This window comes from Akebia trifoliata, chromosome 14 (genome assembly GCF_017979445.1).
Source record: "Akebia trifoliata isolate Shusen 1 chromosome 14, ASM1797944v1, whole genome shotgun sequence".
Classification (NCBI taxonomy): domain Eukaryota; kingdom Viridiplantae; phylum Streptophyta; class Magnoliopsida; order Ranunculales; family Lardizabalaceae; genus Akebia; species Akebia trifoliata.
This window is the reverse complement of record NC_141388.1, coordinates 2,298,011-2,325,525: the sequence shown is the minus strand read 5'-3', so window position 1 is coordinate 2,325,525 and position 27,515 is coordinate 2,298,011. Positions and strand designations below refer to the sequence as shown.

General features: G+C 35.1%; 2 protein-coding genes and 3 pseudogenes across 5 annotated transcripts; all 5 read right to left on the bottom strand.

Annotated features, from left to right (window-relative positions):
* Nucleotides 1–323: 323 nt before the first annotated feature.
* Nucleotides 324–1,985, bottom strand: LOC147385441 (E3 ubiquitin-protein ligase PUB22-like). Its single transcript, XM_086424262.1, has one exon. The coding sequence runs from the start codon at nt 1,716–1,718 to the stop codon at nt 480–482; it is 1,239 nt and encodes a 412-aa protein (XP_086280388.1). The 5' UTR covers nt 1,719–1,985; the 3' UTR covers nt 324–479.
* Nucleotides 1,986–5,915: 3,930 nt separating this feature from the next.
* On the bottom strand, nt 5,916–7,732 carry LOC147385440 (E3 ubiquitin-protein ligase PUB22 pseudogene; annotated as a pseudogene).
* Nucleotides 7,733–9,658: 1,926 nt separating this feature from the next.
* LOC147385439 (putative galactinol--sucrose galactosyltransferase 2) lies at nt 9,659–15,038 on the bottom strand. 4 transcript variants are annotated; one of them, XM_086424194.1, is made up of 6 exons: nt 14,438–15,038; nt 12,490–12,565; nt 11,938–11,986; nt 11,748–11,839; nt 11,390–11,500; nt 9,659–11,239 (listed from the first exon to the last, which is right to left on the bottom strand). In XM_086424194.1, the coding sequence occupies exons 3-6, from the start codon at nt 11,968–11,970 to the stop codon at nt 11,113–11,115; spliced, it is 363 nt and encodes a 120-aa protein (XP_086280320.1). In that variant the 5' UTR covers nt 11,971–11,986; nt 12,490–12,565; nt 14,438–15,038; the 3' UTR covers nt 9,659–11,112. The 4 variants fall into 4 exon arrangements, 2 of the variants coding, with proteins under 2 accessions (XP_086280320.1, XP_086280319.1); XR_015172245.1 differs by lacking the exons at nt 12,490–12,565; nt 14,438–15,038 and having other exon boundaries at nt 9,660–9,983; nt 10,072–11,239; nt 11,938–12,250; XR_015172244.1 differs by lacking the exons at nt 12,490–12,565; nt 14,438–15,038 and having other exon boundaries at nt 9,661–9,882; nt 10,072–11,239; nt 11,938–12,250.
* Nucleotides 15,039–17,220: 2,182 nt separating this feature from the next.
* On the bottom strand, nt 17,221–18,774 carry LOC147385438 (E3 ubiquitin-protein ligase PUB22 pseudogene; annotated as a pseudogene).
* Nucleotides 18,775–21,786: 3,012 nt separating this feature from the next.
* LOC147385437 (E3 ubiquitin-protein ligase PUB22 pseudogene) lies at nt 21,787–23,359 on the bottom strand (annotated as a pseudogene).
* Nucleotides 23,360–27,515: the final 4,156 nt, after the last annotated feature.

Sequence of the window (27,515 nt, the reverse complement as noted above, 5' to 3'; positions counted from 1 at the left end):
AACTTTGTGGATGTCTAAACCAAAAAACAATCGATTGCTGATTTGTAGCTATTGGATCAGATCATATAATTAGAGTCCATATTGTATACACCCCAGGAGGAGTGTGATTTGCTTAATTATCAAAATAACCCCCCCTCCCAACAAAACAAAACAAAAAAAAAAAAAGGTTGACACGTCTTAACGAACATCATTTCTGAGTTTTAAAACATGGGTTGGATATCCCTATTCTTCATTAATTAAAAGAGATAAGGAAATTTGGAATTTTGAAAATTACCCACTAAAAGAAGTATTTTCTGATGAAATATGGAGAGGAATTCGACAAATTATAAATTGGAAACAATATACATTGAAGAAGAAGAAGAGAATATAATTTTGTAGACACAATTTCATGCCTATATAATCCAAGCTACTTTATTTTTTCCCAGTATTATACACAAAAGTAGGGGAAATAAACACTCTCTCTCCCTCTAAAGTCTAAATCAAGAAGGATATGAAGATAGCAAAAGGGAAGGAATACAAGGGGAATTCTTCCAAACCCTAGAATGCAACTTAAGGATCTCTTTGGCCTTCTCCTTAGTCTTCATGGTGCACTCCACCTGAAGCACCAAACACAACTTTGACACAACACCAACCTCCAACATCTCTTGAAGAACACTTGAAGTTGCAGAGAACTTCGATATTGAAGAAAGTATTCTCAATCCTCTTTCACTTGCAACCTGTGAAACCCTTAAAATCCTCTTTGACACGACAGCAATACCCCCTCTGTGCTTTAACAACTCAGACCTCCCTTCTGCACATCCACATAATTGATCTAACACCACCATGATCATCTCACTAGCTCTTTTCTCGGAAGTCTCAAGAAGAAGCTCTAGTAGAATAGAAACTGCACCGGCGTCGATGGCTTTAATCCTGTTTCGTCCCCAAGGACAAATCGAAATTAGTATTTGCAAAGCTGCCTTCAATGTCTTTTGTGAGATCTGATCATGTAAAATGTTTATTATCTGGACAAATAAATCTGATTTCACACTGATCAAACAGATTGGATCAGTGACTTCGAAGATCTGTCTCATGAGCAATACTGCATAAGCCCGGGATTGGTAATTTCTGTGACGTAAAATTTGCACCAAGGACTCAACAAATTCACCATTTTGACCCATTAGTGTCTTAAGACCAGCTTCTGATATTTGGAGATTATGAAGAATGTGTAGGGCTTCATCACTAGCTCTTGTGAACTCAACCCTAGCTTCCATCGTCTCTTCAGTCAGTGTAGAATAGGTATTCTTCACAATTGAAACCAAGAACTCTACTACACCTGCAGACTCCATACACCTCTTGTTCCTATCGTTTTCCGCCGCAATTGACCTTAGCTTCCGAAGAGATTTCATCTGAGACTCTGGGATCATAGCGTTGTTGATGAGTTTGATAATTTGGAACTTATCAACAGGCGGCTTTGGCGTGGGTATGCGTTCGATACCATGAGAAGAATTGAGGGTGCACCATGCCTGGAGCAATCGACGAAGAGTGTGGTTCGGAGTAAGATCAGTATCTAACAAGACTTGTTTTGTGACGGGGCACGTATTGTTCTTACCCGAATATAACCATCTCTCGATGTTGCCACGATCGTAGGTAATCCCGGTCACGAGTGTAACCGGATCTCGCATGATTTCTAGAGAAATTGGACAAAGAAAGTAAGGAGGCACATCGATTGAATGATCCATAATTGGAGTCTAACAAAGAAAGCTGAATTCCCAAGTAGGAAAGATTTGAGGATTCAAGGACCGATCGTACTTTCGATCAATTCTTCAACAACTTTGAGTCTATTAGACTAGATATATACTTCTTCTTGATTAGTTGTTGCAACTATAAATAAGTGGAAGAGCACCAGATTTCGTTTTAAAAATGAGACTAGTAGTTGAGGGAAGGTATATGGGAGTTGTAGTCTTGTAGATTGGTTTTGGTCTGGGTAGAGTTTGTTTTGTTTTGTGAAGAGGGAGAGGATGGTTTTATACGTGGAGTGGAGGTGAGAAAAAGTCAACACACGGATCGAGGAATGAGAGAGAGGTCAAAGGATTACTTTTCTTATGGCGTTCGGTCTTGGGTAGGAAATCTGTAAATATATTTAGTCGCTAAAGGAAATATTTTTAAATAAAATGACGGTGATACCCCCTTTGACTTTCTTTTTAAAGGTACCTTCTTTCTTTTTCTCTCCGTGCCGACATTTACCAATTACCACGTGATGAAATGCCTTGCCCTAGTCTCTTTTGACCAAGAAATTTTATGGTGCAAGGCAAGTATATGAAATTTATGTGCTCCTTTAGATTTTAAGCTGCTTGATTCACTCTAAGTGTTTTAATATTTTATATGCTATTTTCTTTTTTTATTTATTTATTATTATTTGGGTTGGGGGAGGGCGGAGCGATATGTTGAGCAAAAGAGGGATAATCGAACTAAAAAATAAACTAAAATAAAATACAAATTAGGCACATAAACACAAAATTTTATATGATTTCCTCATGATTGAGGTAATTCACGGATCACACCAATTTCATTATGAAAGTGTAACTTGATTTTCAATACCTTTTTATTGACTAGTACTATCATACTCCACAAATCACAACATGACGTGGGTTGTAATAAATTGAATGATGGTATGTAAGGAATTTGTTAACGGGTGCTCTAAGGGTCACATTAAAGTGTGATAAATACACTTTGAAAATTGAAATATGAGGTTATTTCAATAAAAAATAATTTTTAAAAAGTAATTTTTATTCAAATTTTAATTTTCAAAGTGTATTTATTGCACACTAATGTGTCCTTAGGACCTAAGTTAACAAGACCCATCTTTAAATAATGAAGATTGGTTAGATGGACTCTTTTTAGTGATACATTAAAGAGTCATGATGGATTAACATTGAAATATATTGTGGGAGATATTTCTGATGTGAATGTGTGTCAAAATCATAGATGTTTTCATCAAAATATCACTTATATCTCGATGAAAGACATCTACGGTAGTGACACACATCCACACCAGAAATGTCTCCCACGATAAATATTTTACTGTTACTTCAGCATTATCCTACATTAAATGATTACGAACTTAAAGTAAGGATATTCAATTTCATATGAGACCATACTATACTTTAAAAGATCATGGGGGCAGGAGTGAAACAGGGTGGAAGAATAGCAGATTTTGTATCCCATAGTTCTATTAAAGAATATAGCCTCCGAAATCTCAGATGATGATCAAAGAAATGTTGAAAATGGTTCAGTATACAAGTTCGATGGTTACTATTGTCCAATCAAAGGAGTGCCAGCTGTGAGCGATGCATCCCGTGTGAGTGAACTACTTTGCACCACGTGTAATAATATGCATCCTCGTTGGAAAGTACGACTATGTCTAAGCTACATTGTATTAGAACTCCAGCTATACTTCATCCATTGGGTGAGTTAATTATCGCGAAGGAGTGCGTATACGTCATCGCGCGTTGGAAGAGCGCAAAAGCAATAAAGCATCCAATTCTTTAGGTGCACCACGTGGGTGCTACAGTAATACAAGCCTTACGAACGTAGTAAGATTAGAAATCTTATTAAAGGTCGTTAAGATCACAATGTGACATCCAAAAACATGATCTGATGCTAGAGGGATGTAGAGGATAAAATTATATGATCTTCCAAAATGCCACGTAATACAATTTTTTAATCTTGGACCTGAATTCCGGATCCATCATTTTGGGACTTGCACATTAAATTAATCTCAACCGTTGTTTTGATATAAAGCCTCAACTAGTATATATGGGAGTTGTAGTCTAAGTATATTGAGAGCTATTATTAAAATATCCATTTGAAAAGAAAAACACTTTCATTACCATATTAGTAAGATTTTACGTCTTAGTAAGGGTCATTTTGCTCAAATGGATTACCAATACCACAATGTTTGAGATTTCATGGAAAAACTCAAATAAAAAATTAGGGCTTCAAAATTTAACATTAAAATTCAACAATGAAAATATATATATATAGGGGGCGGTTCAAGGGCCATATGAGAAAACATATGAAAAAACTTTCGTTTTTCAAAATAAGAGTTAGAGGTTTTGGATTGAGTTGATTTTTTGCAAGGATGGTCACTATGATGAAAAGATCATCCTCACAAAAAATCAACTCAATCAGAAACTTCTAAATCCATCAAAAGTGATTTACAAATTAGTGATAAAAATTGATAAAAAATCGACGGTCCACATTCTAAATCACTTTTAATGGGGTTAGAAGTTTCAAATTGGGCTGATTTTTTTTTTTTGGATGATCTTCCCATCATAGAGATCATCCTCACAAAAAATCAGCTCAATCCAAAATTTCTAACCCATATTTTAAAATTTTATTAAAAACGAAAGTTTTTACATATGTTTTCTCATATGGCCCTTGAACCTGACCCACACACACATATATATATATATATATATATATATATATATATATATATATATATATATTATATATATATATTCACCACCCTAAGTTTTACACTACACTTTAACAAACGTGTTTTGTCCTACATGGGTTAGAAGTTTTGGAATAAGCTGATTTTTGGTGAGGAGATCATCCTCACCAAAAATCAGCCCATTCCAAAACTTCTAACCCCATAAAAAATGATTTACAAAAAATGGACGGTCCACGATTTTTCAACTTGTAAACATGGGGCTAGAAATTTCGGAATGGGCTGATTTTTGCTGAGGAAGATCTTCTAATCATAGAGATCATCCTCACCAAAAATCAGCCCATTCCAAAACTTCTAACCCATGTAGGACAAAACACGTTTGTTAAAGTGTAGGGTAGAGTTTAGGGTGTTGAACATTTCCCTATATATATATTGAATTTTTTTCTTTTTAAAGTTCATAGAATTTTGTCATCTACGACCCTATGGAATTGGATCATGTTTTCAAATGCCAAAAGGTGAGGTCAATGACCCTTGGTAAGACTTAAAATCTTACTAAGTTAGCCTGGTTTGTAGGGTTAGGTAGAGAGAATTTATTTCTTGATTCGCTTTGGTTTGCTATCTTAGTTCGCTCTAGTTTCTTGGATTAGTTCACTTGTGCATATGTATAATTCAGGTATACAAGTTATAAGTACATTATAATGTTAAAAAAAATCTATATTAAATAAATTAGTAAAATAATGCAAAATTTAAATATGAATAATGAAAAGAAAAAAAAAATTGGTTAAAAAGTTATTTAGTTCTTCGAACTAAATTTTTGGGTTTGCCGAACTTAATGCTTTGGTTCGTCGAACCCGGCCAAAAATCGGTGGGTTCATAGTTCACTTTATTTTGAACATAGTACAAGCAGTACTGTGAATTGGTTCGTTTCGTATCAATTCCTAGTTCAGACCAATGTGATTTGTTTGTGGACATGACGAGATAAATATTATTTTATAAAAATCCATTTAACCAAACCTATTTTAGGTTTTCAGGTTTCTACCAGATCTCTAGGGTTTGATGTGTAGAAGCTCGTGATTGCTCAAGTAGCGTACACATCAAAGTTGATTTAGATTCTCTAATATCAGACGACACAATCGGTGTATGTGACAAGATTCCGGTTAAATCCCTCCTCAACATTTTCCACTCTTTATTTTTCACAATGTTTTTCATTTTCCTTAGTTAGCTCGAAAGGCGTTTGTTCGAGATCAATTGGGTCTCCCAAACCCTAGGCGATTGTAATTCTCTTTTCATAATAGAAATCCTTGCTTGATTAGCAAAAAAAAATATTGCAAATTGAAACTTAAAACAATTTAAAATTCTGCAAGAAGAAGAAATTATAATTTGGTAGCTAGGTACACAATTTCATGCCCATATAATCTTGCTATTTATCCAATTTTAAACATAAAAGTAGAACACATATAAATCTCTCTCTCTCTCTCTCTCTCTCTCTTTCTCTCTTAATTTTTAAATCAAGAAGGATATGAAAAGAGCAAATAGGAAGGAATGCAAGGGGAATTCTTCCAAACCCTAGAATGCAACTTGAGGATCTCTATTGCCTTCTCTTTAGTCTTGAGGGTGCACTCCACCTGAAGCACCAAACACAACTTAGACACAGCACCAACCTCCAACATCTCCTGAACAACACTTGAAGTTGCACAGAGCTTTGAAACTGAAGAAACTATTCTCACTGCTCTTTCACTTGCAATCTTTGAAACCATAAGAATCTTCTTCGATATGATGGCAATACCCGCTCCATGCTTTAACACCTCAGATCTCCCTTCTGCACAGCTACATAATTGATCTAACACCACTATGATCATCTCACTAGCTCTCTTCTCCGGCGTATCGAGAAGAAGCTCAATTAGAATAGGAACTGCACCAGCATCAATGGCTTTAATTCTGTTTCGTGCACAAGGACAAATCTCAATCAGTACTTGTAATGCCGCCTTCAGTGTTTGCTGCGAGATCTGATCACGTAAAACATTTACAATCTCGATAAATAAATCTGATTTCAAAGTGATCAAGCGTATTGGATCAGCGACTTCTAACATCGGTTTCAAGAGTAACGCTGCATAAGCCCGGGATTGGTAATTTCCATGACACAAAACTTGCACCAAAGACTCAATAAATTCGCCATTTTGACCAATTAGAGTCTTAAGACCAGCTTCTGATATTTGGAGATTATGAAGAATGTGTAGAGCTTCATCACTAGCTCTTGTGAATTCAACCCAATCTTCCATAGTCTCTTCTGTGGGTATAGAATAAGTATTCTTCACAATTGAAGCCAAGAAATCAACTACGCCAGCAGACTCCATACACCTCTTGTTACTATCACTTTCCGCTGTGATCGATCTTAGCTTCCGGAGAGATTTCATCTGAGTCTGTGGTAACATAGCGTCGTTGATGAGTTTGATAATTTGGGATTTATCAACGGGTGGCTTTGGAGTAGGTATACATTCGATACCATGGGAAGTATTGACGGTGCACCATGCTTGGATCAATTGGCGAAGAGTGTGATTCGGAGTTAGATTGGTATCTAACAAGACTTGTTTTGTGACCGGGCATGTATTGTTCTTTCCTGAAAATAACCATCTCTGGATTGTCTCCCGTTCATAGGTAATTCCCGTTGCGAGTGTAACGGGATCTCGCAAGATTTGTAGTGAAATTGGGCAAAGAAAGTAAGAAGGAACATCGATATGATCCATAATTGGATACTAACAAAGAAAGTTGAAATCCAAATATGAATGTCAGAACTCAAGACTCACAGAACGATTTTGGACTAGACTCTTCATGCATTTTGAGTCTCAATTCGACTTCAAAATAAGTATAGGTACAGGAAGAAAGATTCCAAGATTCACAGGAAATTTTTGGATCAGACACTTTTAATCTTTTTGAAATAGAAGATAAGAGATGACAAGTATTGTGAAGAGAAGAGGATGGCTTTAAACGTCGAGTATAGAGAAGCTAGGAAATTCAACGCGGAAGGATTAATGAGAGAGATAGAGAGAAGTCAAAGGACAACTTTTCCTAGAGTTTTGGGTGGAGGAGAAATGCTCCAACGCTACTATGTCGCTCAAGGGAATTCGCCTTGGGCCCTTAAGTCTCTCTCTCCAAGGCCGACAATTACTCCCTTGTTGCTCGTGAATTTTTTAATGCCCAATAAGAAAATCTACAATGAGATTCAATTTCAAGTGCATGTACATCTGGTGCACCCCCAAGATTTAGTGTCCTTGATTCAATCTTTTAGAGCTTTGATATTACTGCTCTTCTCTTCTCTTCTTTTTACATCTGGAACAAAAAGATTTTTATAAACTTAAAAATTAAAATTGGTCATCTTAGCAAATATAATATCGTATTGTATTTCTCTCTTGATGATCAAACCTTCCTTGGAAATGATCCATTAGACAAGATTGACGGATATTATTGTCCAACGAAGGAAGAATACTGCATCAATGTGCTTGGATTTTAGACCATCAAACCAGCCGATATGTAAGGTGATCTGGTGGTGAGAAGCGGGTGAGCTACCAAACGGATCAGTTTGGTCTGTACGTAGCTTCCCAACTTGATACTTTGTGGATTGACTTTAAAGAATTTCAAATACAAATTTTGCACATAAAACAAAGACGCACGCGATATGACATTATATCAGCATGCATCACGGAAAAGAAGCACCCATGCCTACATGTATAATCATAATTATATCACACATCCCAAATGTATACTCGTTTCCAAAATCCATCATGATCATCAAACATTGTGTTTACCGGACAGGATCATTTGATTTTTTGTTGAATATAGGCATTAATTCTTCTAACGATTTACTTTATAATTTTCTAAATAAAACCTGTTGGGTTTCTGTAACTCCTTTAGATTGATTGTTGATCAAAGAGACCCAATTGGGTTTATACAGAGACTAGTAAAGAAAATCTAATATATTTTATCTTAAATATTAAATCTAGTCCTATCTACAATCCAATGTATTGTAATACAATACATCTTATTAAAATACTTACATGAAGTATTCTAACAATAGCATATTCTTATAGGTTGGCCCGTGCCTGAAAATAATATAAATTTGAGCAGTACTCACTTTAAAGCTGAGACTTATAGCTATATTTCATATGGTTTTGAAGTAAACAGATTGGTCAACTGCTAGCTGATGCCAGTCCTACGGGGAAAGTTTCTTGTCTGTAGTATGGTGATTTGTCATATTTTTACTGGGCAGAAGCACATTTCTGCCCAATAAAAAGAGGATGAGAAAACACCATCTTTAAAGCTAGATGGGGACTTCTTAATTGATTATCAACTTGTCTAATTAATGAAGTTTGAAAGAAGTTGTATAAGATCAGAGACGACTTTGAATCTCGATCAACCGAACTTGTTTTACAAATTCAAGCTAGTAGGCCCACAGACTTAATTTTCTCACTAGATAAAGCTCATCAAAGTGTGTTGCAGTCATAGATAAAAGAAAATCCTCTAGATTCAACAATGGAATCTCAAGGATGATGCAGTGGCATGGACCTTGTGACCTTTTATTATAAGGAAACACAAAGGTAACACAAATGATGTGGTGGCGCACACATAACTGTAGATGCTTTTTACTTGCATCTCGTGAAAAAGCATCTACGCTAATGTGCACAACACTAAATCATTGTGTCACCCCTGTGTCTACCTTTGTGTAACCCCAGCACGACTCTTTATTACAATATTACAAAGGAAAATGCTCATGTGACTGTGCAGGACACTTCGTTACACTCGGATAAGAGGGAAGAGCATTTATGGGTTTGAGCATACCTCCACATGGTAGTGCACAGAAAACCACAGATTTCTTTTCTTGAGATGTTTGTAAAAAAATCAATTGTTCTCTATGCACTGCAGCATTTTTCTTTTTAAAATTTTCTTGAATTGAGACTTATATGCGGTATGTGTTGAGGTGTGGGAGGAGCATTGCAATCCTCCACCCTGCACTACGTCATAATACGCCAAAAACGACTGTCCAAGACAGTCGAAAAATGAGTCGTTTTAAAAGGAGTAGTTTTTTAAAAACGATTGTCCAAGACAGTCGGAAAAAACGACAGTAAAATAGAGATATAGCGACGGTCGCTATAGGGTATTTTGTTTTTAAAAAAAATTTATTTTATACCTGACCCCCTCACATGTTGCTAAATGTTAGATATACCCCTATGTTTTGACATTGATGACCTACACCCCAACTAATAACATGAAAAGACCCGAATGCCCCTCATCTTCAACTTTCATAAATCTAACTATTTTCAACCATCTACTATAAATTATTTATTTTTAGAAAGCAAAATCAAACAATTATGCAAATTTAACGTTGTCAAACAATTAACAACCACGGAGAATAAAGAGCTCCCATAACCATGATCAAGTCTTGTGGTGTGTCCCTACAAAACATTTAGAACATGTTAAGCCATTGCTGTTTAAATGTTACGAGTCTTTCCATTTTGATCTCAATCCCCACTAGAAATGGAATTTAGAAAAATATCTGAAAATAGAATTCAAAATGAGGATTAGATACGAAAAATCTGGACACACAAGAACGACCGACAAGTAGGACCAAATAAGAAAATTACCTTTTTGAGCCCACATTCCAAAACACAGAGCCAAGTATGAGTGCACTCATTATGGCACCAAACAACATCCCCCTCTTCATAATTCTGATTTACCACATCAGCAAACATTTGGTTTGCTTTATTATAAGCATCAAACTGCGATTGGAAACTACGGGTGGTTGCAAGACGATCTTCTTGTGGAAGCCCGATGTAATGGAAAAGAGGCCACAAGATGTTGTTACAGTAGCCATTATAATATTGATGTACTATATCTTCATCAAGGAAAATCGGAATGCATCTCTGCAGTGAACGAAACAAACTTCAACAGGCAATTCAAGAGGTAAGTAAGTTAATGACTATATTCTTCATGAAAGAAATTCAAAAGTCAGTCATCTCCCATGAAGGTGACATAATCTTAAGAACAAACAGAATCCAAAAGACCATTTTCAGACAATGCAAACCTTTTCAGCTACTATCGCCACACCCACGTGGTGGATTATGTATTAAAACCAATTATAAATAGCTCTGGGATTTCCTTTAATACTAAATGAATAATCATAAGCTGATTCTCTGACGTAGATGTGTGTATGGAACACATCAGCAAGTGAATTTTGAGTAGCTTTTTTCGAGTCAGTTTATTGTGACTCCTATTAAATATTTAAAATCACCTAATAAAACAGAAAAAATTGGAACTGTAAAGAATTCATCTTGGGTACTCATATTGTATCTTCTTCCTCACACCTTATCATCAAGTCCCAATCATTAGAGCTTGCATGATAAGAGGAATACATGAATATCTGAAAGGCAACTCGGTTATTTGCTACTCAAGCCCAAATGTTGTTTTTTTTTAATAAGTAAAGGATTATATTAATAAAAGTGGTCGAGATGACTAGTGTATTTAACCCACACTCACTAGGCCAATACCTAAAATCACAAAAGCTTCAAACCATAGCTAATTGGTTATTACTCTCATCCATTCACTAAAAAATAAGTTTCATCAAGCAAGAATAGCAAATCTGAAGAACGGAAGAGTATGTTGGATTTGGAGGGAATCGTTGATACTTACTTGACGTTGTGATGTTGCTTGGCTTCATCCACGACGTGCTTAAGACCTCGTTCCTGGTCATTGTTCTTGTCATTCTTTTGGAACTTTTCATTTTCTTTTATTCCTACAAGTCTGCTGGCAAATCTGTATAAGACCAACAAAAGAATAAACCACATAATTTAGGATCAAATTAAACAGAAAGAAAAGAAAAAGAAATTGAATGCCGCCACAATTCAATCTAAAGCATTAATTATTGCTAGCATTTCTCTGCCATTCGTAAGAGAGAGATCATACTGTGCTCCTTCTTGAACGACATAGTCCTTGGAATCTTTGACTTCATTACCAATTTGTTGCCACCCATCATCAATGATCAAGAAATGTGGAGGAGTCCCTCCCTCCAATAAACTGTCCAACAATCCAATCAAAAACTCTAGCTTAGTAAAATTTACTTTCTCATATTCACAATGTGTGAAAAAACTTTGGTTGCGATCTATTGTTCTATCATAACAATTTACTTTGGTCTGAAGTATAAAAAAGAAAAAAAGTTCAAACCCTGGAAAATTTTCACCCACTTGTGTTTTGAGCCATGACCCCTGAAAGGAACTTCTAACTACCCACCATACAGGGACAGAGAGAGTCCTTATTTTCTTACCTCTTGAGACCTTCTTGGACACCCTCAGCTGTGACATCAGTGTAGAAAGCATCCCAAGTGCACCAACCAAACCAATCAATAAATGAAGGCAACTGTAATTACATATAAATTATAGGATTCACCAAATGTGGATTCAAAAAGAGAAGGAATGGGGTTTTTTTTTTTAAATCGTGAGAGACTTCTAACTAACCTTTTTCTTCTCTCGGTGGAGAAAAGTTTGCATGTGTTTTTCTACAGCCCTGTTTGACAGAGAGAAACCCATATGATATCTCTTCTGGATTACATATTCCAGGATTTTCTTTTGGAAATTACCAAAATTCCATGTGTTAAGTACTCCACTGAAGACAGAAATGAATATCATTGTAGCAAGCCAATAAAAATGAATATCAGGAAACGATTCTGAGTAGGCGAAACATTTTAATCAGTAAAGCTAAGAACAAAATCATTCTATGTAACAAGAACATGGACACGGAGTGAGCGTCTGATACCAGTACTGGGTGTGCAACACACTGGCTTTGAAAAATCAGAGACACGACAAGTCCCCAGAGTTTAATTAAAATTCAAAAAGTCAAAGAAATTCATTAATGGAGAATAATGTCATGTTTAAGATGCTATTGAAAAAGATTTTTTATCTTTTGCTCGATAGTAATGCCTTGCCAAGTGATTATGTTAGAATATTACATGATGATGTATCTTGCAATTTAAGAATTTTATCACACAAGATACTAGTTGAAGAACATACTAGGCAGTAACCTGCTCCAAGAGATGGAGAATCTGTACACATCCACTCCCATTTGCTTCAGTAACTTCACATTTTCCTGCAATTACAATAAAGTGATAGAGTCAGTATTGGGTATAATTATTGCTGCCACATATTTCAGAAAAAATATCCCTACAACAGTGGTGTCAACGATTAATTAATGTCCATTTTTCGTTTGGGAAAATTCCACAACATCACATACAAACATCCAAAACATCAGTAACAGACACTAGAAACAAACAGAGCAAAATAGAATGACATCAAAGGTGGCTATGATCTTTGCTCATAAAGACAAATGGTGATGGAAGATAACTGATCCAAAGGTTCCAACAACACTTCTTCAATAAATGTTTTTTTTATAAATATTATTAACTGCATTTAATCTCTCTTTTGTTCTTCTAGACTAGATAGACAACACAAATAAAAGAATGAAAACCACTTCAACATTAATAAAAGATTTTTGTTCTATTTGTCAAACATGAATCATCAAAAATATCTAGAACATTGTCATTAACAAAAAAGAACAACATGTGATGTAAATCCAAGGCTAAGACTTTAATCCAACAACAAAATTCTCTATTCAACAATCTCTTTAAAAATTCCACCAATTATAAAAAGAGAGAAAAAACATTAAATTTATCATAAAAATAAAAGAAATCACAGTAGTTGTGTCACTGATCAAAGTGTTGGAATCTGGATTGCCACCCTTGGGTGGCTCTGCTGCACCACCAAACACACTTGTCAATCTCCTCATGAAAGTGCTCTTCCCACACCCAGAATCTGCTGCAAGACCAATTACAAGTGTCTTTTCTTCAGCTGAGCATGAGATATCTGAATAGTTGGTGTTGGTTCTGCCTCTCACACTAGATTTCTTGCTAGTTGTGTAGGTCAACAATAGACAACACAAATACAGAATACTATGTAAGGGAATCCAAATACAAGCAATATCAATAGTTAACAACAGAATACTATGTATCAAATACAAAGTTATAGTTACCTCTTCTAATTGGAATTGGGCCTGTATTCTGTTTTGGTTGCTTGAAAATCACTATTATAGTTGTTAAATTAAGAATAGCTTAATTACAGATGATGGAGTTGATTTGATGCAAGTAGGTTGGGACCACCTTAGACTGTTTATTGAGTTCAACAGAAAAAACTGACTAATTATTTATCAATAAGGATAGTTTTCTTTTTTTTTCTTTTTTTTTTTTTTTCAGATTTTGGTTTATTGTAGTTGGGTTCCACTCTTGATTCATGTGTCTTAGTCTCTCCTGAATTTGAAGGTTCTACTTTTTGAGTCGCACTTGTTGGTGTAACATACCCATAGGCTGCAATTTTCCTTGTGCATTTTATTGGTTCCTTAAAATAAACTTAATTAGAAAGAAATCATGAATATTTTAAAATTTTAAACAGAATAAAAAGGATATTAAATGATCCTACAGGAGTGCAGGTCCCAACACTGCAGATCCTGCAATATATAACTTTGACTTATAATGACCGTAGCATTTTTCGGTTGCTCAAGATTAATTGTTGGAACAAAAAAACCTAAGGTACTTAATAAGAAATCGTTATCGAGTCAGGATCTCCATCAATGAAAATTATATATATATATATTAAAGTTTTGATAATGTCTTAGTCTGAGTAACATAAATATAACTTGGTTCATAAACAAGAAATATCACTAGAAGAAAAGTAAATAGTTAATTATGGAGATGTTCTACTATGAAATTTCAAAGCATAGCGTACGTGTAATGGATTTGATTCTCTTACGAATTTTTACAAACAGTTGGTGCACATTAATTTGAAGGAAAGACAATATGAAGGAAAACCTTCAAAATCACACAAGAATAATCTAAAATGTTGAATGCAAAATTAAAGCATTTAAATTAATTAAGAAAAATCTTAAATTCAATCAAAAACTTTAACATACCCGAAGATTCGACCACAAACCAAGCAAAGGGAGGGAGATCGAACAAAGCCCTAAAACTTTCGATCAAACGCCGATCGATTATGCCCTAAAACTTGCAAATCAAAATCTGATTGCGTCTTCAAAATCACAGATTCTGTGAGTGAGAGATCGAGCAAAAATCTTTCGATCAATTTATTTCCAAAAACAAATCCGATCGATTTACTTTTCAAAATGAAAAAAAATTGATCGATTCTGAGTGAGTGAGATAGAGAAACACTTGATCAAGACTTAGAGAGTTGATTCGAGAAGAGAGATCCAAGAGAGAGAGAGATTCGAGAAGTAAGATCCGAGAAAAGAGATTCGAGAAGTAAGATCCGAGAAAAGAGATTCGAGAAGAGCGACGGATTTGAGAGAGAACGAAAGAGAAGAGCAGTCGTGTGAGAGTGAGAGTGAGAGTGAAAGGAGAGACAGCGATGAGTAGAGAGTAAAAGTGAGAGAAGAGAGTTCGTCAATGGCAGAAGTCGAGCTTCTGTCTGAAAATTTTTGTTAAAATGACTATCGGCACCCCAACTTTTACTTATTACATGAAACGACGTTTAAACGACAGTCAAAAACTGTCGTAATTAACGACAACCTTTAATAGTCGTTTTTAGCGCATTTCTACAGTCGCAATAACCGCAATATGACGTAGTGCTGGGTGCATACAATCTGCGTCTCAAGTTTTCCACATCTCAAGCAATTAGACATTAGTGGTCCGAACCGAATGTATTGGGAGACGACACTCAGCAGCAGACTTCTGATTGAATGTAGGCAAAAGGTTAGTAAGGACATGGTTTGCAAATGATGATACACTCCAACAACATCCGGTTGTAATCAGAAATAGGCATCAAAGTAGTTAGTTCAAGATGAAATTTATTGGATTATAGAAAATTATCACAAAATATATATAAATGACACATTATATTACCACACCAAAAATTTGATATAGCACATCATTTGCTTAGCAAATTAGTGGAAATATAGCGAAATAAAAGGTGACTTAGACATGCCCTCCTACATTTTGCTCAATATTAGAGATACTCCCTATGTTTTGAAATTGATGACATGCATCCCTTGACCTTAGTCTTCTACCTAGATTAAGAGGGAAAGACTCAAATGCCCTCATCTTCAACCTCTAGTCAAAAACCTATGTTTTTTTTTTCCTCAAAACCAGTCTTCTCCTTTTTTGCATAAAAATTTTAACCATTATCATCTATCTTAAGATTTTGTTTACATCATGTTTGCAATTTTTAAATCTCAAGGCAAGGTACAATTATTGAAGAAGTATAAAATAATAAAATTTAATCTTGGATTTTCTACGAAGGGGGCATGGTAGAAAATAATGGTTAACGATAAGGTTGAATGGATTAAAGTTACCCTAGAGGTTGAAGAGCTGGAGGACGATTGATTTAAGGAAGAAAAATCTAGGGTTTTATGTAAAAGGTTGGTTCTAGGCTGAAAAAAAAAAAAAATTATACATAAAATTTAGTAGACATAGCATGGAGATTGGAGAGCTTGAAGAAGAAGAATTTTGAGAAAAAATTAGGATTTTTGACTAGAGGTTGAAGATGAGGGCATTTGAGTCTTTTTATCATAGTCTATTTAGAAGTCTGAGATCAAGGGATGTCATCAATTTAAAACATAAAGGGGTATCTCTAATATTCAGTAAAATGTAGGGGGATATGTCTAAATGATCACCCTAAGGTTAAATATAATATGTCAAATAAGAATAAATAAATGCCAAACTTTCTCTCTTAATCTTTTGCTTCTTAGATTCTCTTTCAAAAATATTTCATTTTCTTCTTCAAGAATGAGTGAAAGTTCAAAATTCTAAGTGAGGAAAAAATCACTTCCTGATTAACCATCCAGATTAAGTCCACCTAAATTTTATCAAAGAACACTGCACAAATGCTAATATAGCCTTCGTCAATTCTTCTCTATTTTTTTTTTTTTCATAGAATCCATTTCCTCTTTCAAAGAAAATCCTCTCTCTCTCTCTCTCTCTCTCTCTCTTCTCTCTCTCTCTCTCTCTCTCCTTCAATTTACTTGTTTTGGATTTGAATATTATATGGGTGGATGGTAAGAATAGAAGAAAAAATTGTCATCTCTACTTCTAAGATACAACAACAAAGCCTTACATCACAGATTTTGTGTCAATTAAACAAATCATCCATGTTCATCCATTCCAGTCTACTTAAGAGTGAAGTCTTCTATTATTGACGGCAAGTTCTCATTTTCTTTCACTTTATCACTACCACTCTTCTAGGATGTTAAACTTGAATATTTATTCTCGTTAGGGTTGTAATTAGAATTCATTGGGCATTCCCAAACCATCTTAGTCAATCTTTATTTAGTTAGTTTATTACTTTTGTTTTTTTTTTTGGCAAAACAAACTAAGGGGTTGGTAGGTCAACAGACGTGAAGGTAGGTTTAATGGGATTTGAATCTAGATCATGGGATCAACTCTCCTCATACCTTTATCAACTTAACTCGCCCTTTCTTTTCTTCTTAATAAAATTTCCTCGCTTGCTTGGCAAAAAAAATAAAAATAGTGACTCGCCCAAGTTGATTCGCAAGTAATTAATTAAGTTGAGTTAACTTGAAGAACATCGGAGTAGAGTGGACTTTTGGATTTTAAAACATAGATTAGATGTCCTTATTTTTCATATAACGCATAAGTAAATTTGGAATATTTAGAAAGACCCACCAAAGTATATTCTAATGAAATTTTACAAATTAGTGAAACAATTAATTTCGTGCCCATATGAATGATATAATCCTATTAGTTATCCAATTTTATAAACAAAAATTCTATGTGAAAAAAAGGGGTAAATTTGACACGACTCTTTTAAACACTACATGAAAAAGGGTTAAATTTGACAAACCTTGACGTGGAATTTAACCCTTTTTCAGATTGTAAATAAAGTACAAAATCTCTCTATATTCTCTCTAAAATCTAAATCAGGCAGGATATGAAGACAGCAAAAGGGGGAAAATACAAGAGGAATTCTTCCAAACCCTAGAATGCAACTTAAGGATCTCATTGGCCTTCTCCTTAGTCTTGATGGTACACTCTACTTGAAGCACTAAGCACAACTTAGACACAACACCAACCTCCAACATCTCTTGAAGAACACTTGAAGTTGCAGAGAACTTTGAAATTGAAGAAATAATTCTCATTGCTCTTTCACTAGCAATCTGTGAAACCCTTAGAATCCTCTTTGACACAGTGGCGATACCCGCTCTGTGCTTTAACAGCTCAGATCTTCCTTCTGCACACCCACATAATTGATCTAGCACCACCATGATCATCTCACAAGCTCTCTTCTCGGACGTCTCGATAAGAAGCTCTATTAGAAGAGAAACTGCACCAGCGTCAACAGCTTTAATCCTGTTTCGTCCCCAAGGACAAATCTTAACCAGTATTTGCAAAGCTGCCTTGGATGTTTGTGGTGATATTTGATCATGTAAAACGTTTACAATCTCGAAGAATAAATCTGATTTCAAATTTACCAAGCGGATTTGACCGACAATTTCGAACATTGGTTTCAAGAGTAATGTTGCATAAGCCCGGGACTGGTAATTTCCATGACGCAAAACTTGCACCAAAGACTCAATAAATTCTCCATTTTTTCCAATTAGAGTTTTAAGACCTGCTTCCGATAAATCGAGATTATGAAGAATACGTAGAGCTTCATCACTAGCTCTTGTGATGAACTCAACCCTATCTTCTAGTGTCTCTGTTGGTGTAGGATTGGTGACATTCTTCACAATTGAAACCAAGAACTCAACTACTCCTGCAGACTCCATGCACCTCTTGTTCCTATCACTTTCCGCTGCAATATATCTTAGCTTCTGAAGAGATTTCAACTGAGACTGCGAGTTCATAGCGGTGTTGATAAGTTTGATAATTTTGGATTTATCAACGGGTTGCTTCGGTGTTGGTATGCGTTCGATACCATAAGAAGCATTGAGGGTACACCATGCTTGGATCAATCGACGAAGACTATGGTTTGGAGTTAGATCGGTATCTAACAAGACTTGTTTTGTGATCGGGCATGTATTGTTCTTGCCTGCAAATAACCATCTCTCGATGCAATCACGATCGTAAGTAATCCCCGTCGTGATTATAACGGGATCTCGCATGATTTCTAGTGAAATTGGGCAAAGAAAGTAAGAAGGAATATCGATGTGATCCATAATTGGAATCTAACTAAGAAACTTGAAGAGATGAGATGAATCAAGGACAAATTTGGATTGGAGACTTTAAGCTTTTAGAAATATAAGCTAGAAAATAGGAGATGAAGTAGTTAAGAGTTGTGGTTGGGTTGTGAAGAGAAGTGGATGCCTTTATAGTTTATACATGAAGTTGAGACAGAGAGAGGTCAAACAACGCGGACACTTACAGAATGAAATACTCGTGCCACTTTTTTTTGACCGGTAAAATATACAGTAGGACGAAGGTACATGGACTTCTAGTGCACCCAAATATTTTAAGCTGTTAGATTCACTCTGCTTAGCGTTGATATGCTGATTTTCTTTTCTTTTTTGCTTTTTTTTTTTTTTTTTTTTTTTTTTTAAGGGGTTGATGGTATAACTAGAGAGCTGCTATTGATACATAAACTTTTACTTATACCACACCAATTCATATGTATCTTAATTTTAAAAAAATTGGTGTGGCAATAGAATATCTCTATAATTGAATCTTGATCAGACCCATCTTTGTGACAGATTGATCGGATGGTTATAATGAAGGAGGACTTTCTGCGAGTGATGCATGCACCGTGTTGGTGGTGGGTCCTGTATATATCCACTAATTACGCACTACGTGTAACACAATAAGTCTTTGTGGTCGTGTGAATTAAGTGTCGGCTAGGTCAAACTACTAACACCAAACGTGTTAGAGGGAAAAAAACTGATTAGAAAATACTAGGAATATTAACCCATCTCAACCGTTGATTTAATTTAATGAAGAACCTTTTTTTTTATTGATAAATAATTTAATGAAGAACCTCAAACGACGTTTAAATAGATACGTCTTTTAAAATTTAAAGTCTCTCTCTCTCTCTCCTCTCTCTCTATAGTTTATGGCTGAGTTTGGTGCGAGATACTCGCCTCGCATTATAAGATAAATAGATACGTCATTAGCAAGACTTTGTTGTATTCATGTATATAAAAAATTTGATGTCAACTATATATTAGATAAATGGAGTCGTATGCCAATTTGTTGCATTTTTGTCAATTATTGAAATGTTGTAATATGATTGAAGCACAATCTTTTAATCTCATTGGGGGGCTTTTTTTTGAACTTATCTTCTTTATCATCATAAAGAATAGTATGTGTTAAAATTTGGATCTCACAAATGTCCCCACTTCTATACTTAAACATGATATAATTAGAGATATTTTAATCAGAAGCTAAGAAAATTGTAATCCTGCCATTCTAAAATTACAGTGATAAGTTTTCAAAATTCTAAAATTATCTTTTTTACTAAGTAATCTTGAATAATCATTTAATTAATATTTTAAATTATAAATAAGTTTTAATATGTGTGCATTTGCACATATGCCACCTTCTAATCTCTCTGATGAACTACGAAAAATGTTGTATCTCATGAGAGACGACTTTGAATCTAGTGATCTTTGATCAACCCAACTTGTTAATTGTTATACAACATTTAAGTCTGTAAATGGACTTGGGTCCCCTTGCACGACAAATCTCATCAAAGTGTTGCATTTTTTCCATTATCTCGATGTCCACCTTATAGAAAGTCCTTTTGATTTTGAATGGTGATTTTAGTGTGAAGAGTGGGTCAAACATGGTTTAAAACTGGGCCCAGTTAGACACATTGTCAATGAATGGATTCCAAAGTGTTTGTCACGTCGGCACATGGAAGTTAGCATGATGGATCCCAACTCTACGAGGGTCGGCACATGGAAGTTAGCACGATGGATCCCAACTCTACGAGGCTAGTCACGATGCTGAACGGTGCCCCATTCCTATACCAACCAACGGTGTCTCTGTGGCACATTTTTATTGATGTCGCATTACATAACATTTTGATAATGTTTATATGATGGGTTTTTAATTTTAAATATATAAAAAATTATATTACCTTTTAAATTTTAACATTTTAGGACAACAAAAAAATGATGCATACAAAACTAGTATTACTAAGCCATTAAGCTTTTAATTAACATAAGTTAATTATTTTAATATATATGTTGTATTCTCTCATCCTAGTGTACTAGCAAATAATTAATTTTTATTTTGTTTTGGGATCAAAGTATTAAAGCCTTTTAAAGTACCAAGATTAATCGGGGCATGTGCAGTCTCCCTCTACAGGCACCAAGTAAATTTTGGGATGAAATCTCTATAATGGTATCTCATTCTTATAACAAAATAAGGAGTCTACGTGGCACATTTTTATTGGAAAATAAATACATAGGAATGCATGCCCTATAGAAAAACGGCTTGGTTTGGAGTCCGATGTTTTTTAAACTCCTAACAAAATAGTGCCATGTAGACATCTTCCTGTTCCTATTATATAAGAACGGCACATCTTTCTGGTCCAAGGGGGGATTCATACTCAAGACCTCCACTTTCTAAGAGCATATCCAACTCAATTACCTATACTCATGCTCATTTATGAGTCATTTAGTGGTTATGGGTAGCAATTATAAGTATCTATGGGGTATGCACTCCAACCATGATACCCATAACTCTTACCCATAAATTATTCAATTTTTTTAAATTCAACTCAAATTTCAAATTTTATAAAATTGACTTATTATCAATATAATTGCCCGAATTTTGTTTCCTCCAAGAAGATGGGTAACCAAGTGGGAGTACCTCTTTTGAGTACTCAAAATCCCATTACCCAAAAAGTGGTGTCGGATAGGTAGTGGGTTGGACCCAAAATAGCAGTTGAAAGGGGATGGATTGTGGATAGGTCATGTACTGGGAGTTGCTCCAAGAAGTGGTACTCTTGGCCATCTTACCGGCCCTTGGAGGTTTACACATAAGTAACTAAGCTAGACTCAAATTGATGGATGTCCAAACAAATTTTGAGTTTTAAAATGAGTCATAATAATCTGACTACCCCACGTGACGATCTCAACCGACTACTTGACGTGATAAGTTCGAAATTCGTAGATCTGCTCTCCTAAGGATACATGATTCCTTCGAGATACACTTTTTTTATGGGGAGGTGCAGCTGTGTATCTTGAGGAGCGCAGATCTACGATTCCCAAACTTGTCATGTCAGGGTAGTCGATTGAGTTTGCCACATGGAGTAGTCAGAATATGACGATTCTTAAAACATTGAAAGTGATCTACCAAAAGAACTACATGAAATATGAATGGGAACAAGTACCAAAAATACCCAATAGAGCAATATTACGAATTGGGGAAGAAATTATATTTCTATTGCGAACCAATTTCATGCCCATATAAATGATAAAACCCTATTATTTATCCAATTTTATACACAAAAATAAGGAACAAAACTCCTCTCTAAAATATAAATCAAGAAGGATATGAATAGAGCAAATGAGAAGGAATACAAGGGGAATTCTTCCAAACCCTAGAATGCAACTTAAGGATCTCTATGGCCTTCTCCTTAGTCTTGGTGGTGCCCTCTACCTGAAGCACCAAACACAACTTTGACACAACACCAACCTCCAACATCTCCTGAAGAACACTTGAAGTTGCAGAAAACTTTGAAATTGAAGAAATTATTTTCACTGCTCTTTCACTTGCAACCGGTGAAACCCTAAGAATCTTCTTTGATAAGACGGCGATACCCGCTTTATGCTCTAAAAGCTCAGATCTCCCTTCTGCACACCCACATAATTGATTTAACAACACAATGATCATCTCAGCAGCTCTCTTCTCTGACCTCTCGAGAAGAAGCTCTATTAGAATAGAAACTGCACCGGCCTTAATCGCTTTAATCCTGTTTCGTCCCCAAGGACAAATCTCAATAAGTATTTGCAATGCTGCCTTCAATGTTTGTTGTGAGATTTGATTACGTAAAACATTCACGATCTCGACAAATAATTCTGATTTCAAACTGATCAAATGGATTGGATCGGTGACTTCGAAAATTGGTTTCAAGAGCAATGCAGCGTAAGCCCGAGATTGGTAATTTCCATGACGCAAAACTTGAACCAAAGACTCAATAAATTCACAATTTTTGCCAACTAGAGTCTTAAGTCCATGTTTTGATAAATGGAGATTATGAAGAATGCTTAGAGCTTCATCACTAGCTCTTGTGAACTCAACTCCATCTTCCATCATCTCTTCTATCGGTATACAATTGGCGGTATTGTTCACAATTGAAGCCAAGAACTCAATTACACCTGCTGACTCCATACACCTCTTGTTCCTATCACTTTCCGCAGCGATCGATCTTAGCTTCCCAAGAGATTTCATCTGAGATTGAGGGACCATAGCATTGTTGATGAGTTCGATAATTTGCGATTTATCAACGGGTGGCTTCGGTGTTGGTATACGTTCGATACCATGAGAAACATTGAGGGTGCACCATGCCTGGATCAATCGACGAAGAGTGTGGTTCGGAGTTAGATCGGTATCTGACAAGACTTGTTTGGTTACCGGGCACGTATTGTTCTTGCCTGAAAATAACCATCTTTCGATGCTGTCCCGGTCGTAGGTAATCCCCGTTGTGAGTGTAACGGGATCTCGAATAATCTCTAGAGAAATTGGGCAAAGAAAGTAAGAAGGAATATCGATATGATCCATAATTGGAATCTAATTTATTTCTAGACTCACAGAATGATTTTGGATCCAACAATTGAATCTTTTTCAAGTATAAGGTATATAGGAGATGAGAAGTATTGGGAAGCTGTGGATGTGTTTGAGGAAGTTTGTGAAGAGTAGAGGATGGTTATATACGTGGAGTTTAGGCTGAAAGTCAAACACGGAGTTTTTGAGACAGAGAGGATAGAAGTCAAAGGATTACTTTTCTAAGGCTTTGGGCTGATGAGAAACACTCCAACATTACTTAGTCGCTCAAAGGAATTTTTCAAATGACGGTGATACCCCTTTGACTTTCTCTCTCTCTAGACATTATTTATTTCCCTCTGTAACGCCGACTTTACCTCATGAAATGCTTGTACATTTTTTTTGTATCACTTTTAGTTGACCAAAGAATCTACATTCAGATGCATGAACAAGGAATTTTGGTGCACCCTAAGATTTAAGCCGTTGGATTCACTCATTGGAATTTTGATATCGCTGATGTAATTTTTTTCCTTTGGGGAGGTGGGTGGATTATAAATTGGTTAAATAATGATGATTCGATCATTGGATTCATATTTTTGATAATTTGATCGGATGATTATAACATGCATGTAATTGGTCTCATGTTGATCAAACAAATCTTGAAAATGGCCCAGTCCACAAGATCGATGGTTAGTATTGTCCAACGAAGGGAGTGCCATCTGTCAATGTTAATACACCGTGCGAGTGGTCGGTAGATTGTCGACTGCATGTGCCACGTGTAGTAATATGAAGTGGTCGTTGGAATCAGTAAATAAGATTTTATCATAGGTGCATTGGATTTGAACACCAACGGTAATGTCGCGTACATTGAGTATTTGTTGGAGGTGCGTATTATACGCCAACGTGCGTACAAAGTCAGCCGATTCCTTAGGCGATGAGAAGTGGAAGAAACGTGTGGGTGCAGCGTTGCTCGAGTAAATTTATTATATTATAAGAAGCTTTTTCAAATGGAAGCTGTAGTAGCCACCAATGAATGCCACGTGGTCTACCTATTTTAGGAACCATGACGATGAAGATAAACCAACATTGAGTCATGTGGTTGGATCCACTATACTAAAAGTGAATTTAAATTTTTTTTTTAAGTCTCTTTAATGTTGAGCATGCCTTATAAATTTGATGGCGTCACAAGAAAAATGGGCAATTTTTTTTTATAAATGAATTTGTTGAATATTTAAATATAAAAAGCCCAATGCCAACAATTCTACTTATTGTCGGCAATGATCCAAAATATACTCAATCTCGGAATCAGTCAAAAAAATAATAATAATAATAATAAATAAGAAATTAGGATTGGATTCGACTGGATAAAAAATCTGATCTGAATATATTTTAATATTTTTTTATTACTCTTAATTGAATCATGATAATCTGACACCTCACGTGGCATATTCAGTTGATTCCTCTTATGTGATAAGTTCAAGAATGGTAGGTTTGTATGTTTCGAAATACACAATTGCACTTTTCTATACAAAAGTATATTTCGAGAGAATCATGTATCTCGAGATATACATATCTACAATTCTCGAACTTATCACATCAAGTGAGTCAATTGAGTATGCCAGGTGAGACAATCAGATTATCACGATTCTTCTTAATTCCATATAAATACATATAGATAAATTATTTTAATCTTTTTTATTTCTCTTTATATCTGTAGTAGTTGACAAATATGAAGAATAATAAATTACCATGTTGATGTGAACCTGAAAATAGCTGGAAGATACGTCAATCCTACGAGTAGTTTTATATTATATAAGTGATGACCTAATGAGATAAATTTACATTTGTGTCCCATGAGTTTTGTGAAGAAAAAAGTCACATTTTCAATATTGGATTTGGACCACTTATTTGATCATCAACTTGCTTATTTAATGAAATGAGAAAAATATTGTATCTGTTGAGGGATGACTTTGAATCTCGTGATCAAGATAGACCCAACTTTCATGTTAAACACATTAAGCCACTAGGGTTCGAAGACTAGGGGTCTTCTTACTTGACAAATCTCATTTAAGTGTTCTACTCTTGGCATCATCTCGAGGGCCACCCTAATTAAAAGTCTTGTATAGTTAGTGAACAACGCCATCATATCCACCATTTATGTATTGTACTTTTATAGATGCTTGTTGGAGAAGACTGGGGCGATTGAATAGTCTCAATCTCAGACAATTTTGAAGTTTACTTCAAATTTGTAAACCAAAAAGAGAGAGAGAGAGAGAGAGAGAGACTAAATCTCGATTTTAACATCTCACCTCAGTCAAAAATGATACCAACATGACTTTAAGGATTCATCTCAAATTTGTTTGGTTTTTAAAACTAAGCCTAATTCGGTTTGGGTCAAGCAAGTAACAACAGATAACGATGATGATGGGATTTGAAATTGATAATGCGAGGGTGACATTGGGATTTCTTGCGATTCTCACATTTCTGACGTGGAGGTGCCCATATAATCGTAGATGTTTTTACTTGTATCTCAAAGAAATATATCTATGACTATCACATTAACTTAGTAAGAATCACAATGAAAAACAAAATCCCCCATGATTTTCCTTTGGAATTAGTCGAGTTTTTCAATGTACTTTTGAGTCTACCAATAAAAAAAAATGTTTGATTAACAATTTCTAAGCCTAGCCATTGACTAGTTTTTTTTTTTTTTTTCATCAAGAGCTTCAAATTAGCCACGCACACGTCTACAAAATCGTTGATGAAAAATTCTTAAATCAAAGATGGTTTTTTTTATGTCACTACGTACCCAAAGAGTGGTGTGCGGAAAATTGATTGGAGAGAGTGACACGTTGACACATAAAAATCGGGTTGATAGATCCCACTATGCTGAGTAGCCATGTCAAACTTGACATAATAGCCTAATATGGCTGCTTCGACAATCAAAAAAAAAGAAAAAATTCAAAATCTTTCCTCACGTTTATTGACTTTTCTAACGTGCAACTAACAGTTGACATGGAAAAGGATTTCCTAGGGATTCTCAGAATATTCCATGCCAGCCGTTTGTTGTAATCAAACATCTTTAATTCCATTTTATAGAAATTTGGTAACCTTCAACAAGTTAAGTGGTGACATATCTATAACACTTAGCAAAGAAAACAAGGTCTATTTAATTAAATTAAATCCTTTCCAAATTGCCTAATTAGGCATGAAATCCACATGTATGATTAAGAAAATTTTAAAAAAATGGTACATTAGGTTTTCTTTACTTTTTAAAGTTTCAACCAAACAACCTAGCAGTGAATCACGAGGGCATGTGATTTAGTTTTAGAATAAAAAAAAAAAAAATCTTACAAATTTAAATAAATTAATAAATAACTGTCTAATTCAAGTGTAGATCCTGTAGTCCGAGGAGTTGGGTGGCAACTCCACTTGTGACCTCATGGACTTGTCTTGTCATGTGGCACTAGCTTTCCTGGCCCACTGATCATAAATTTTCGGCCCACTTAATGGCGTAACCTATTATCATACTCGGGTCAAGATCATGTTTCAAAAATTAGTCTAGTAGTTTTGAAACTCAACCAAGTCAATTCAAAAACGATTGTTGAAGATCTAGCAAGCAAATGGATATAATCTTTCCAACTTGGATACGCAGAAATCAATCTAGGTTTGTAACCAACGTGATAGTTCACACTTAGAATGCTTAGAAATTTTTAATTTACACAATGTAATTATTTATAAACTTCAATTTATCCTTTTAAGAATGTAAATGCAACCCTTGGATTTTGTGATCGTGAGAGATTTTTTTATCAATGATTATCAAAATCCAATGGTAGCCATGAAAGGATTCCAAAGTGTTTTGTCACATGGGCACATGGAAGTTAGCATGATGGATCCCAACTCTACGACGCTGGTCACATTCGATTGAGTCACGATCCTAAATGGTGCCCCATTCCTATACCAACCTATGATGTCTATGTGGTACATTTTTAGTGATGTCACGTTCCATAATATTTTGATAATGTTTATGTGATGGGTTTTTAATTTTAAATATATAAAAAATTGTATGACCTTTTAAATTTTATCATTTTAGGACAACAAAAAAAATGAAGCGTACAAAACTAGTATTACTAAGCTATTAAGCTTTTAATTAATTTAAATTAATTATTTAAATATATATGTTATATTCTCTCATCCTAGTCTACTGGCAAATAATTAATTTTATTTTGTTTTGGGATCAAAGTATCAAAGCCTTCTAAAGTACCAAGATTAATCCTTGGGGTATGTGCAGTCTCTCCCTCTACACGCACC